The sequence below is a fragment of the Clarias gariepinus genome, chromosome 1, assembly GCF_024256425.1.
Source record: "Clarias gariepinus isolate MV-2021 ecotype Netherlands chromosome 1, CGAR_prim_01v2, whole genome shotgun sequence".
Classification (NCBI taxonomy): domain Eukaryota; kingdom Metazoa; phylum Chordata; class Actinopteri; order Siluriformes; family Clariidae; genus Clarias; species Clarias gariepinus.
Window position 1 is genome coordinate 24,487,113 of NC_071100.1, and position 13,912 is coordinate 24,501,024.

Sequence of the window (13,912 nt, forward strand, 5' to 3'; positions counted from 1 at the left end):
GATTGTACACCCTATCTTTTCATTTAATGCTATTTGGGATTTAACCCCAGAACCCAGATGTCAACTGAGCTATTTTGAAGCAGAATAGTAAAGAGGACATAAGAGACATTTTGTAAACAGTTGCATTCCTCTTGTATTAAAATATTAATTGGTGACATTTTGTAATTTTAAAGAGCAACTCGTGTCTAATAACAGTTTATCTAGCACTGTCAGTACTTATAATAGCTATAAACAGTCATTCCCTTATCAGCTTTCCTTTTTTTTCTTTTAGAATAAAAAAAAGAGTCAGGTTACTGATAAGCTGAAAAAAACCTCATTCCATTAAAGCTACATAAACATACATTAAGAGAAAGCTTCACCACATCAATGTTTTCTTTGCTTGACAACAGATTTTCTGTATCAATTTAGTATTAAGAGTTTTACTATTACTGGATCATTTGGAGTGTAAACCTTATGAATCCCCTGGGATTATTAGTTACTATAGAAACAATAACAACAATCACATTAATATAAACCTAGGGAAATGTAATCAACACTATCAGACTCAAGAGTTTAACAGCACTGCGGTATAAACAGTTTTGTAATTGTTTAAAGTCATGGGCTCCTGGAGATCTTTATATAGTTGCACTACCATAACAGGAACATTCTTGTTGAGAACCCAGACTAAAAGCAGAACACTTAGGATCACAAAAATGAAACTTGTATCAATTATCTTACAAATATTATATTTACAAGTTATTTTTATTATACATTTTAAAGCTTTAAAATGAAGAACGATCAATAGTGTTTTAATAGAAATGTATAATCCCCTTTATTTTAAGAGTACAGTAACTTAACATATATTCACTTTGTCCATTTTGTACTGTACATACAATAAAAATAGTTGAGCACTTCAGGACTAAACAGTCATACACACAAATCAAAAGGGGGAAAAAAAGAGGGGGAGGGGGGGTATTGGGGGGAAAAATGTATGTATACAGCTGCAAGACCCTAAACAAACCCAATGGACAAGGTTCACATCTGTTACGCTTAAACAAAATCACCCAGTTTTAATTCCAGGATTAACCCATTTGTCAAGGCGCAGTTTCATACGACATTCATGTCAGTTCATTTAACTGAATCTGTAGCTTTCTTTGGAGGCAGAATCCCTAACAGATTAAATTTTTTGAGTGGAGCTCCATAAATGACACCACACTGAGAAAAAATGGAATAGTTATCTTACAGAAGCAGTCAGAAATACAAATGGAGTTAAACTCCTGTTTCACGTCAGTAGATCGAAGTAGTTCTAAGTCTTTTATGCACACTTGAAACAGTCATTGTAAAAGAAATCCTAAAACTAAACAATCAAACCTGAAATTGCTATAGCACAACATAAGCACAATAATTTGACCACTTGCATTTGTTACTACATAAAAGTGAAGCCATTTCAACTTTTATTTAGCTGATGTTAACATTACAAAAATATTCAGACAACAAAATCGTTTTTTTAAGATATGTATTAACAAAAAAAAAAAAACATTTGAATGCAAACCATTCATTAGAGGAGAAACATTTGAATTTTGTAATTAATTATTAAAATGGATGATTAACATTAAACTGTAATTACTGTGGTCTGGAATGTTATTTAGCACTGAACTTTGGGCCAACCAATGAAGGCCCTGCAAACACACATTCCCTGCACATGAAGAGGAGAAAAAAAAAAAAAAACTCAAACAAACTACAATTTTAAAATCAGAAACAAATTAAGTTAGGCAAATTTACACATTTCAACCACACCTGCCTTTTTTCTTCTGTATTAACAACATATATCAAGTAGAAAGGTATGTTGTCCTCAAGCTTATATCATGTGGTTGATGTGGGGGTATTTAATTTTGAGGTGGTGGAGGAGGTGGAGCAGGTGGCATCCCAAATGGAGGCATTCCTGGGATTCCCATCATGGTAACAAAGTTGGGGTCCATGGGTGGGGGAGGTGGAGGGGGTGCATACATCATGCCTGCTGAACCTGGAGGTGGTGGAGGGGGAGGAGGTGGGGCACCAGGGGGCAGTGGGGGCTGAACTCCAGGAGGAGGGGGCACCATAGAAGGGTTTCCCATAGGAGGAGGAGGCTGGGCAGCAGAGCTTGCTGCTGGCTGGGGTTGCTGCCATGGAGGCAGGTTACCTGTAGCTGGGGTGGAAGTAGTAGTGGTATCTGCAACAGAGAAAAAAAAAAGTGTTAGGGGTGAGTTTTTACACACAGTCTAAAACAAATTTTTTCTATGGCATGCACATACTTTGCTGCCATGGTAGCGGGGCACTGGTTGCCATACTGCTGGTAGGTGGAGGAGGCGGGGCCTGCTGTTGCCAAGGTGGCAACGGCCCAGATGGGGGCGGGGGTGGTTGGTTGTTTGGTGGAGGTGGAGGCGGTGGCATCATGCCCATAGGTGGAGGCAACAAACCTGAAAAATGAAAAGGAAAGGATTTTAGAGTTTGAGTTAATGGGTTGCTCTGATCAATCGACTGCCCATCAGAATCGGACGATAATCGTTAAATCTATTTTTATCAGTTGTCTCTCAACTGGCCAATTCCATAAATCAATAATATTATGATGCAAGGTCCAGTCAACAGCCACATCAACATGCTATTGGCAGCCTGGAAATATTACCCAGTTTCTTTTAAGAGATTTGCAATATGCAAAGATGGGAACATTGGGGAACATCTGCCAAGAGCTTTGACACAATGAACCTTATTCACCACTTAAGAGCAATGCACTGTGAATAATTTGTTGAGTATGAAAAGCTTCATACCCTGATCAAAGCACCACTAGTTAATATTTATACATCATACATAAAAGCTTGGGGCTCTAGACTAATCTGATTGCAGTATTTAATGTAACTCACAATACATCATGTATAACTTTTTTTAAATATCACATTTGCTTTCTGCATGACTTTTTTTCTGTGGTTGAATATTAAATGAATTGACACTCACCCATTGGGTGTCCATGAGGAGATGGGCCCTGGCCCATGGGTGGAGGAGGTGGCTGCATCCACGGTGGGGGCATGCCATTAGGGTTGGGAGGCATGGGTGGTCCACCCATATTGGGCATGGGAGGTGGGAAGTTGTGGGGACCTCCATGACCACCTGGACCACCATGCATGCCATGGAAGTTCCTGTTATCTGAAGGGCCCGAGTTCATCCAGGGAGGACGATTCTAGACAAGAAACAGGAGACGAAGATTATGGGATCAGAGAGGTACAGGGGTGGAGTTTTCAAAGTTGTATTTATTCAAATAAAGGTGGAAAAACAAAGCAGAAAACAAAACCTGGTGTACTCACTGGAGGTGGCTGGTTGGTGTTGGGCCCAGATGCTCTGGGACCACTGGGTGGGTTGTTGTTGTGTCCTCCACCAGACGCAGGAACTGGAGCCTCCCCCAGCTCAGCCATTAGAGACAAATACTCTTTATCCATACGGGCCTTATCCTGAGCTGATTGGGGTGGGTCACCTTGCCGTGGAGTATAAGTACTACAGCATGAGATGAGACATGGATGAGATACTGAGTTAAAAACAAGGTTCTAAAATCTGGGCACACTACTGCAATACAGCAGAAATACAACATCATCGCTGAGGAGTCAAGCACAGGTTTGGCCCATTACCTAGTAAACTTGCAGTCAGAAGCGATATGTCCAGCTCCTCCACACTTTGTGCACAGGGTAGTGTTGGTAATGCTACGAGGCTCAGTATTTTGCCATGGGCGCAGAATCCTTACAAAGAAAAACGTAGGATTATGATACATTTATTTAAAAATAAATAAATCCATGACAATGTCATTAACATCGGTACGGCTGATGGGTGTACATCAAACCCATAAATGTTTTTGGTGATAAACAATACTTCTTTCCCCCTGTAGCTGGCATCATTTAGTTTAGTTTTTTTTTTTTTTATATGTACTAAACAGTGTAGTGCAATGAGTATAAAAAGGGGGTGTTCATTAACAATTTAAATGGACATTTAGATTAAACAGCTTAAAGAAACATCTGAAGTACACATTTTAAAGCAAACATTTCTGCTTAGACACAAAATTCCATTCATGCTTTGTTAAACAGTCCAACAATGTAAGGCGAGTTTAAAAAACAAAAACAGGTTTGCAGGCCAAGGGTTAGTGTGTATTACGCTTAGGGGCAGATACCTGTTATCGTCCTCCCTCAAAGTGCCATTGAGTCGAGCCAGCTCCCTCAGCTGCATTTTCCTCAGATCATTCTGATCCTCTGGGGTCTCAATACCCTGCTTCAGGATATTACGGATCTAGAAAATATCCAAAAAGCAAATTCAACTCTTAGCTTTATAGCCAGTTTAAAATACCATAACTGTAGTATGGCCTATGAAAGTCACAGTGTGTCATTTGGTCATAACCAACCTGCTCTACAGCCTTCTTGACGTTCTCCATGGTGTTGGCAGTGACCAAAGCATGTAGAGGCTCGTCCTCTCCTGGGAGCATCTGTCCATCCTTACGGCCCACTTTTCCCTCCTTAACAGAACCTTTACCACGGATCATGATTTTAGCGCAGCACTCTTTCTCTATGTTCTTCAAAGTGTTGCCACTGTGCACCACAAAGAAAGAAGACAAAAACAGTCACTTAAATCTGCAAGTACTTACACCTTTGGTTTACTATAAAAGAAATTGTTAAGAACTTGTGTGTGTGTGTGTGTGTGTGTGTAATTTAACATGTTCATCGAGACAACATAGTTAAACTGTCAGTTGTAGTCTTGGGCAAAATCACTACTGGACAGTATTTATGGGTTGCATGGATGGCACATACCGTGGCCCAATGAGAAGTCCTACAAAGTTGATTTCTGGGTACTCATCCTGTGGGATCATTACCTTATCACTGACTCTGGTAGCTGGAGGCCTGAGATAAAGAAACAAATATTAGTCATTAGCAATAGTTAACAGGAGACGGCTTAAAAGCTCATGCAGTCAGACTTGATTCTTACCATCTACCAACAAGTCAGAGATACTTACTTATAGTCAGCAGGGGGTTTAAACTCAGGGTTCAGCCCAACCATTTCAGTGATGAGTGAATGTCTCTCCTCTTCCAGTTTTTTGCGGGTGCGGTACTCACGTGTGTTTAACCTCTTCCCCTCGCTGTTGTAGATTGGCTCAGGAGAAGGGGACCTGTTGGAGAAAAACAAGAATACAGACAGAAGAAAAAAAAATGTACACAGTTTAAAAAAATATTTAAAGGAATGGCAAATAATTACTGCCCTAAACCTAAAAAAAACCCTATTTTTTCAATTTCCTTTTTTTTTTTTTTTTTAAGGTCACTTTAGCGTACACAGGATGCCCCAGAGTCATATCACTACAGATCATCATAGTGATGGGGATGGGGGGGACTGTAAAAGGGAAAAGGGGAAAACTGTTTTTTTTTCCCCCCACTGGGAAGATTTAGAACATAATGACGCTCTACATCTTGCTCTAAAGATGGCAGCATATAAGGCCAAACAAGTCTTAACCTTACCTACAACATGGGCAACAGAAGAAATACCTTCTGGAAGAAGAAAAAAAAACAAAAACACCACAAATTGGGATCAGTGTCTCCCTGGAAACTGAACTACCCCTTCATACAGGAGCAGGTGGGGCTCTGGCACATAAGTCTGTAGATGCATGTAGCAGACTTCACACTCCTAAGAAAAGCATTTTAGCTTCGGCTCCAATCGTTACCTTACCCTTGGATGCTGCTGAAAAACCTGTTATGCTGCGTTACAAAGCTCTGTGCTTGAAAAAGGTTACGAGAGGGGAATTTGGGTTAGAGAATAGGAATTATGATTAGACAGTCAACCTTTGAGAAGTCTCCAAAAAAAAGTCGACGTTAACAGGTTCATGAGAGACAGCGCAAAAAGAAGAGTGAATCAATAAAAAATAAAAAAATAAACCAAACTTCAAGTCTCTCACTTTTGGCCTGCAAACTCCAGCGCTGGCAACCTGAAAGACCCTCAAAGTTCTGTTCTTTTTTTTTTTTTTTTTTTTGCATCATGTAAGTGGGATGTAATCCTAAATCCTGGAGTAAGTGCATCTTCTTAAACAAACCTTGTTTTGGCCGTGCTGTGGAAACTTTGAATTAGGATCATGCTGGAGATACTACGGCAGAAAGAGAGAGTTGGGATAGCACAGAGAGACTCTCACTTGAGCATCATTAAATTTCCAGCTTAGAGGCTTATGCAAACTATGTGCAAGCCATTATTATCATTAGGGTTATGGTTACACCAGGAAGCACAGCGTTCTCCACGAGAGATCTTCCAGGGTGGAAATCTGGCATACTGTTAAAATTCCTAGATAACACTGTAATCCCCCTTTATGGAAAATGATTAGTGACCTTCACAAGAGTCAGCAATTCAATGTGCATATCTAAACTATGTATTTTAGTGGGGTGCCGTCTTAAAAAGAGCCTTCTGTAATATACAAAAATAAACATGTTTTTTTTTTATTATGCTTAGCTACATAACCAAACCTATTACTAAAAAGGGAAAACATACAACTACAATTTTCTTCTTGTCCACATACTTCAAAGTGTTTTTTTTAGCTATTCAATGCAGTTACAACAAATTCCTACATTATGCAAAATCAACTACACTATGTATACATAGAAATTAAATAATGCAAAAGATGTATTTCAAAGTTTGCAAATATATACAGACCATTTGTCTAGTGGGAAATCAGTCAAAATGTTAGTGAATTATTTCAGACATCTGATGAAGCACAATATATTAGACATCCTCCACCAACATTACATGCTCCATTAAGACACATTTTAAGATTAAATTCTGTGCATGAAAAGCAATACAGTAAACTTTCACATCATCTAAAGATGTCTAGGATTACACCCTGGAATTTATAAAAATAAATAAATTAATTTATTAATGAATTAATCTACCATTCTATAAATATATACTGTAGAAAAGGAAAGAAATCTTGCTATTAATAGATAGATAGATGGATAATCAAATCTGGAGTAATGTTACTTTTCCTGGATTAAAGTAAAGGAAGCATTCAGATAGCTAAAACTAAAATAAAAAATAAATAAATAAACTGATTAATATTAACTAAAAGTATTGTTTCAAATCGCCTGAACTCAATTACTAAATGTGGAGGGAGACTTGTGGGTTTGTGGAATTAATAAAAAGAAAGTACAAACTAAACATTTAATGACCTATAAGGCATTCGTATTAAAAGCCAACCATATTTCTAATCCTAACATGAAGGAATAAATAACTGCAGAAAGAAAAGCACGAAAAAAAAAAAAAAAAAAAAAAAATCAGATTCCAGTGTGTGAACCGCTTCCTTTAACACTTGGCTTAAAGGTGAATTCCACCAAATCTCCAGCATTTCCATATTTGCCTTGCTGACATTTTTACATAATGCTGCTTTCCAGTATAAGAAAAAAATACTTACTTGTTTTTCTTTAAACTATTATATGCTATTGGTGTCTTCACCTGATACATCACGATTAATGTTGCGATAAGTATAAGAAACAAAAATATTCAGATTTGATATTACATTACATTTTTGGCCCGATTTTGTTAAATTAAGACCGTAAACCTTTTAGGGTAAAAAAAAAAAAAAGTCATAATATGAAAGTTCTACACCTTGGCTTTATTCAACAGCTTCACAACTGAATTGAAGATGAGTATAATTAAACGTAGCCAATAATGATAATATAATAAATCCTTGCAAATACTTCACTTCCACCACACGGGATGCCAATGAATAGTTTAGAGTGTCCCCCCTGTATGATTATAAAGAGACTATGACCTACCACCTGAGGGGCACGTAAAGCATCTGTGAGCGAACGTACAATACCTTCTTACACAGGCACATGTGGCTTCTTACGAAACTAATTAGCACACGTGGTGTTTTGAGATTGGTGTTATCTAATGTAATGAGTGGGGTTAAGACCAATGTCCTCACAGGGTTTGGAGACAAAGGCCGGCTGGAGACTTTAAACACTTTTGAAAATTTAACACCAAGATGACATGAACGACTGCTTATGCATTTGGGAATGAGTGTAGCGATACATTAATCGGCACACAAAAGAATTGTGATTCATAACTGGATCGACACCTGCCCCAATCTCTATTTTATATACTGGAAGGTGCGCATCTGGGCAAAATTCCACTCTCAGCAAGTCACTGACTGACAAATATGAAAATGATTTTTGCGAAGAATGTCCTTAAAAGCCAAGCTTTCATCATGCCTTTGCCTATCCAGATAAAATGGCTAACTAAAGCGTGAGTGTGTGTGTGGGGTGGGGGATCCAACTACTACGACCACATCTAAATTTAGAATAAAAAAAAAATACCATGGAGCTGTAGAAGGATGTTAAAGCACTATATATTAACTAAAATAATAATTGTTTAAAAAAAACAAAAAAAAACAAAAAACAGGAGAAGCAAAGACATGATATCTCCTAGAACAAAACCTAGCAATACTACTATGGCTTTGTTTCTTTAGACATATCAACTACTTTGCTTATTTGTATTGTTTATATAAACATTGAGCCATTTTCTTTTAGATTTGGCTTCATAATTGACGACAGATAAAAAGAGGTAAAGAAAGTGTTACTGTTGTTGGGTTTAAATGATTATTCCGACCTGTCCTCAGGGTTAACAGGGATTCCCAGGTCTCCTGTACGCAGTTTACGAGTCAGGTCTTCGATCTGCAGTTGGACTGGAAGAAATCAGGTTAGGAAAGAAAACAAAAAACAAGGATGGAGAAGAATGTGGTTAGCAGGAAAAAACACCCAACACAAAGAGAGCATTTCAATTTTCAGTGGTTTCACAGTCTGATTACAAGTCGTAAAAAGAGACAATATGATTACCACGATACAAGACTGAGTGCTATGAAAAAACGTTATGAAACCCTTCCTAATATCTGGGGAAAAGCAGACAGAGATTTGCACTAGCCATCATAAATCTTATGCTCCTAGCGAGCCTGGAACAAAAAGCATTGTTTCTTAAAACACACAGCAGAAAAAAATATACACATGTAACATAACTGAAGAGAAAAGAAATGGACGGTTAAATTTTACATTTGTGGGAAGGGTTTCAATTTAATTTCACAAAAATATTTCATGAGAAAAGGTTCACTGAGGCAGGCTTCCAATGAATGTCGCCGTTCTCCCTCACAAATCTTTACAGTCAAGTGTTACACAAGTTTTCTTTTTTTGTGCTGATTACGTCCCTAACTTTAGATTACTATGGAGAAAGAATGGTGCCACAAAAAAAAAAACTGAAGTCTGCCAGAGTGAAGTGTAGTTTCTCTGAAAAAACTCACAATCATTCCTAAACTTTAGTGATCTGCGCTGCAGCACAATTATTACATTTCACTGACAACATGCTAGGTTTATTGTGAATGCACTGGATTTGCATGGTTACCAAAAAGAAAGAACAGGGAAAAAATTAGGCCAAGTATGAAGTCTCAGGCTGTGATAACATTGCTGAGGGCTTTAACGGAAATGGACATTGTCCTACAGACTGTATATGCTAACGTACAGGCCTGTAGCGACAAAAGATTTCTGTAGCGTACACGTGTTTTGCGTGAAATGAGAAAGATGGGTGACAAAAAAAAAAAAAGAAAAAAAAAAAAAGAGAGAGAAACAGGCACAAATTCTTTAAAATCTGTTAGGTACTGTAAGTGGGCTTTGGGAAAGTTTAACTGTTGCATTTTGCAACAGACCCACTTTAATTGTCACTTTCCAAACTTCTACCATGTTATAGTTACAATTTTTTAAGACAAATCAATTCAACTAAGCACATTTGCAAAGTTATTGTTTCTGATATGTAAATGTAACTTGTTACCAGCAATGTTTCTTTAAAATATTAATTAAAATTATAATAAAATAAAATATGGGACAGTAATTTGGGGCCCTTATAATTCAACTTCCCTAGAGAGGTTTGTGCTGCAAAAACCATGCATTAAAGGTATCCAGGTGAAATGGGTTGAGGAAATATTCATGAAGGAACAGAGTTTAAAAGATTAGTCACATGCGGTTTGGGATACAACTAAGCCACATGCTACCTTGGAGCAAGCACCTGACAGAAATGAAGACACTGAACTCATTACACAGCACGCGCGCGCACACACACATACAGGTGGTGATGATTATGATGACGACTGCAATTCATGTTAGCCCCGCATTGTCTGCTCTGCAGCCAATCAGATTCTGGTTAAAACATTTTTCATGGTTAACATGAGCAGCAATGATATCCTACAGCCAGACCACTTACAACAAGCAGCAACATCAGAGAGACTGTGGGTATGTTAAGATTACAAAACAATTCCATCGCAGTGCAGAACACTGCCCAGCTTATGTGCGCTTTGAAAAAAAAACCACACACAAACACCCGTACCATAATTTGAGACTGATTTTAAAGTGTCCCTATATTCATATTTCATATATGCCCAGACATTAAAGAACATCACTGCAAATGTGTAGGTCTGAACTGCATCTCTCACTATGCTGGCAGTGTTCTGGCATGCATGTTCATTAATGTCTGAACAACATGTAGCAAAGTCTTTTCAACAACAACCACGTCCCCTGAATGATGTGCAGATTGTTACAAAGCAATGGGCACATAACTTTTCGTACTGAAAAGAAATGGACTGAAAAGGAAACTGCTTGGGGTGTAGACAAGAGAATAAACGTTGCAGGATGTCTACAAACAGGACAGATTAAATCAATCTCAGACATTCAAAGAAGAAATCAAGTTCCATAATTACCTATATAAGCTCTTTCCTGCTCACGAGTTAAGCCGGGAGGGATGACGGTGGGCATTCCCGGAATAACAGTCTTCTGATCGGGAGTCTCGCTGCTCCAGCGACTCTTTTTCCTCTTCTTTAGACTCATATCTGTCAGAAACAGGTGTTGAGGTATCAATGAATAGTACCATAGCAAGAAAGTACACGTCAGAATTGGAAGGGGGGGGGGGGGGGACAAGATCAGGTAAAGAGTAGATATACAGGGTAATTACTGACAATGTCTAATTAGTTCGTGTAGAGCAAAAACCTGTATTTAACCCATCCATCTGTAAAGAGAGACCATGAATTTGCTTGTTACCCACACCTGCTTTACTGGTGTGAAACTAGAGCTGTGCAGTTTGTCTAAACCCTCCCAGGCCTTCATCAGGATCAGTTTCAGCACCTTGTTGACACAAACTCAGCAGTTACACCACTACCAATGCCAAACACCCTCCCATGCAAGTGCGTATGTGCTGTGCTGATAACAGTCCACCAAAACAATCATTATTTGACCATTTAGCATCTCAATCCCTTAACAAAAATGCTGATGTTGTTCAATCACAGGGTTTAGATAATCAGTTTTCATTCAGGCTGGTCTTACTGGGACCCATCCACTCGTGTGCAAAAGACATTTTGTAGACTGCACACTATATCTTACCAACTATATGTAAGAAATGGTGTACAATCTACAAAATGTCTGTACCCATTGCTGCTGTACATCTGGAATTTCATTCGGGATCATTTAAGTATCTATAGCACTCAACTGTTTGCAGATTGCGCAATTACAAGATGGCGGACAATATGTGCACGACCACGTTAAATCTACACCCCTGGCAAAATTGTCCTTCTTTGAATCAGCAAAGCACATAAAACAAATACATGTTTTTTGGCAGGAAATTAGAGAGCACACTGTGTAATTACTGTTCATTTGTAGCAAGCAAACATGGCTGCTGTGAAATCCCGCGTGAACGACACTGGGATCAGGGTGAATGGAGCTACAGTGTAGGGCTGGTCTGTAGAGAATAATGTCAAATAATCGACTCTTGGTGTTAAATAGTGTTGTTGTTTGTTTTTTTTACGTGCAAAGCAGCGTTTGTGTCTCGCGCCTTCGAGCTGACCTCAGAAGCCCCAGAAGATTCTGGATCGGCGGGCCACGCGCGTGCACATTTGGTTACATTAGCAGCTAAATGCTAATGGTGAACAAAACAGCATCCGTCGCAGATAATAACGTTACTTTACCTCCGCCTTGGGACTGCGGTCCGGTAATGGGTGGATTTGGAAATGAACCAGCAGCCCCGGGAAATCCTGGGAAAGCGGCACCCGGCATCTGGGGAAAGTTTGGTAGCGGGAAAGAGGCCGGAGGCCCCGGCGGAGGCATTAAGCCAGCACCGGGCCCCGAGTCGAAGCCCCGCTTAGCGCCGATACTCGGGTGCAGCTTCCCCAGCGGGGTTGCGTTTGCTCCCGTTGCCATTTCCTTGTGTGTGTGTTTTTCCCTCCCTTAAATCTTCCTCTAATCCGTCAAAATTCTTTTATTTTAAGGATCATTAAACTGATGTCTCGACGAAAACTGCACTAGCGTTCTATACCGCGAATACTAAACAACCTTCCTGTGTCACGGTATGATAAGGCAAGATGGCGCCGTTGAAGTGGACAAAGAACGTTCGAGGTCGCCCTGGACGTCTTCTCATTGGCCGACCCAGATGTCAATTGTTACGTCACCGAGTTTCAATTGGTGCGAATTCTATTGCGTTATGCTGCCTTGATTTTCTTTTATATTTAACTGCTATTGGATAAATCAACGGTCAATAATCAGGGCTTGAAACGGTCACACTGTTAGACTTTTTGTACATCACATCTTCTGTAGTTTTGAGGAAATATGGTGCTGTTTCAGACACATTGGAAGACTGGATGATGTTAGGGAAATTGTGCGGATCCATCTGTAGGTAATGAAGGTAGTGAGGGCTAATGGACATGAATAGCAAAGCTATACAGTGGTGGTACATGTGGTGTGTCTGTACAAGATTTAATGAATAATACAAACGAATAATAAATAAATATTCCAGTTTATTTTCCAGCGATATGCATTTTAAAAACAAATCTTTGCTTGAAAACATGGGCATTCCACTTGTCATAAGTGCAGTGTTGCCTACTTGTGCCTATCTGATTTTGATATGCTGTCTAGGTTTGCTGAAGGGTTTGCTCCAAACTATATGGATTCATTAATTTCTTCACTCACAAAATCTTCACACAAAATCTTCACTCATCTGTGTGTGGAGTGTGCATGTTTTCCTCATGCTTAGTGGGTTTGTTCTAGGTGTTCTTGTTTTCTCCCACAGTCCAAAAGCCACACAAAAAGTCATATCTTCAAAATACAGTAGTTTCCTTTATGTTTTATTTGTGCTGAACATGAATTTTCAAACATGAAGAAGCAGATTATTTGATATTAGACATTATAGATTTTATATAAAAACTAGATATTAAAGCCTACTTGGCTCAAATGTGAAATGCATAAAAGAAATGTCATAACCTAGTGATCATAAAACTGTTCGTGAAGCAAAATGACAGTAGGCCTAATACAGTTCAATGAAAGCATATCCATATTAGCCACAATAATAGAATGATGACTGCTATACAGGGTATAAAAAATGTGATTAAATAACACAATTAAACTAAAATGTCCAAACTACTGTCAGAAATATTAGAACACAAATAATACTGTACATCACCTTTACATGCAAGCTACGGATTTTCTAGGCAACTTTGAAAATGCACCACAGTGGCAAAAAAATTGCAAGGATATGTAAATACTGACCTAGTTGGCCAATGTAAAAGCTCAATGTGCAATATGAAACTGAAATAAAAGCTGGGGTGTTTTTTTTTTTTTTACACACCTTGGATCTTGTCCCATATTCCACCAATCTTCTTAATGAAGCAAAGTCACAGGAGCATAATCAGATTCATGTAGGCATGCTTACTGTGTCTCTTTATGGATACACATAGGCCATGCGGATTTTATAATTTCATGAAACAAGAACAGAAATAGTTAGGCAACTACAGTGAAGACTTCAGAAAAAGCTTCCATCTCAATTATAGCTTCAGTTTTATGACATTAGATCTTTTATCAAATTGGTTTATTGTTAA

General features: G+C 38.6%; 1 protein-coding gene across 2 annotated transcripts; it reads right to left on the reverse strand.

The window, feature by feature from the left end:
- Nucleotides 1-792: 792 nt before the first annotated feature.
- sf1 (splicing factor 1) lies at nt 793-12,406 on the reverse strand. 2 transcript variants are annotated; one of them, XM_053480158.1, is made up of 12 exons: nt 12,011-12,406; nt 10,754-10,882; nt 8,626-8,701; nt 5,000-5,152; nt 4,797-4,886; nt 4,394-4,577; nt 4,166-4,281; nt 3,633-3,740; nt 3,315-3,501; nt 2,968-3,190; nt 2,271-2,435; nt 793-2,188 (listed from the first exon to the last, which is right to left on the reverse strand). In XM_053480158.1, exons 1-12 carry the CDS (start codon nt 12,240-12,242, stop codon nt 1,866-1,868), a joined length of 1,986 nt encoding a protein of 661 aa, XP_053336133.1. In that variant the 5' UTR covers nt 12,243-12,406; the 3' UTR covers nt 793-1,865. The 2 variants fall into 2 exon arrangements, with proteins under 2 accessions (XP_053336133.1, XP_053336209.1); XM_053480234.1 differs by lacking the exons at nt 8,626-8,701; nt 12,011-12,406.
- Nucleotides 12,407-13,912: the final 1,506 nt, after the last annotated feature.

What these genes read in the sequence shown, in the direction of transcription:
- sf1 (XM_053480158.1), bottom strand. Translation starts at nt 12,242, where the DNA reads ATGGCAACGGGAGCAAACGCAACCCCGCTGGGGAAGCTGCACCCGAGT. An exon ending in GCAGGAAAGAGCTTATATAG is followed by an intron (nt 8,702 to 10,753) that starts GTAATTATGGAA and finishes GATTTCTTCCAG; the next exon opens with TCCAACTGCAGATCGAAGAC. An exon ending in CCTGTTAACCCTGAGGACAG is followed by an intron (nt 5,153 to 8,625) that starts GTCGGAATAATC and finishes TTTCTCCAACAG; the next exon opens with GTCCCCTTCTCCTGAGCCAA.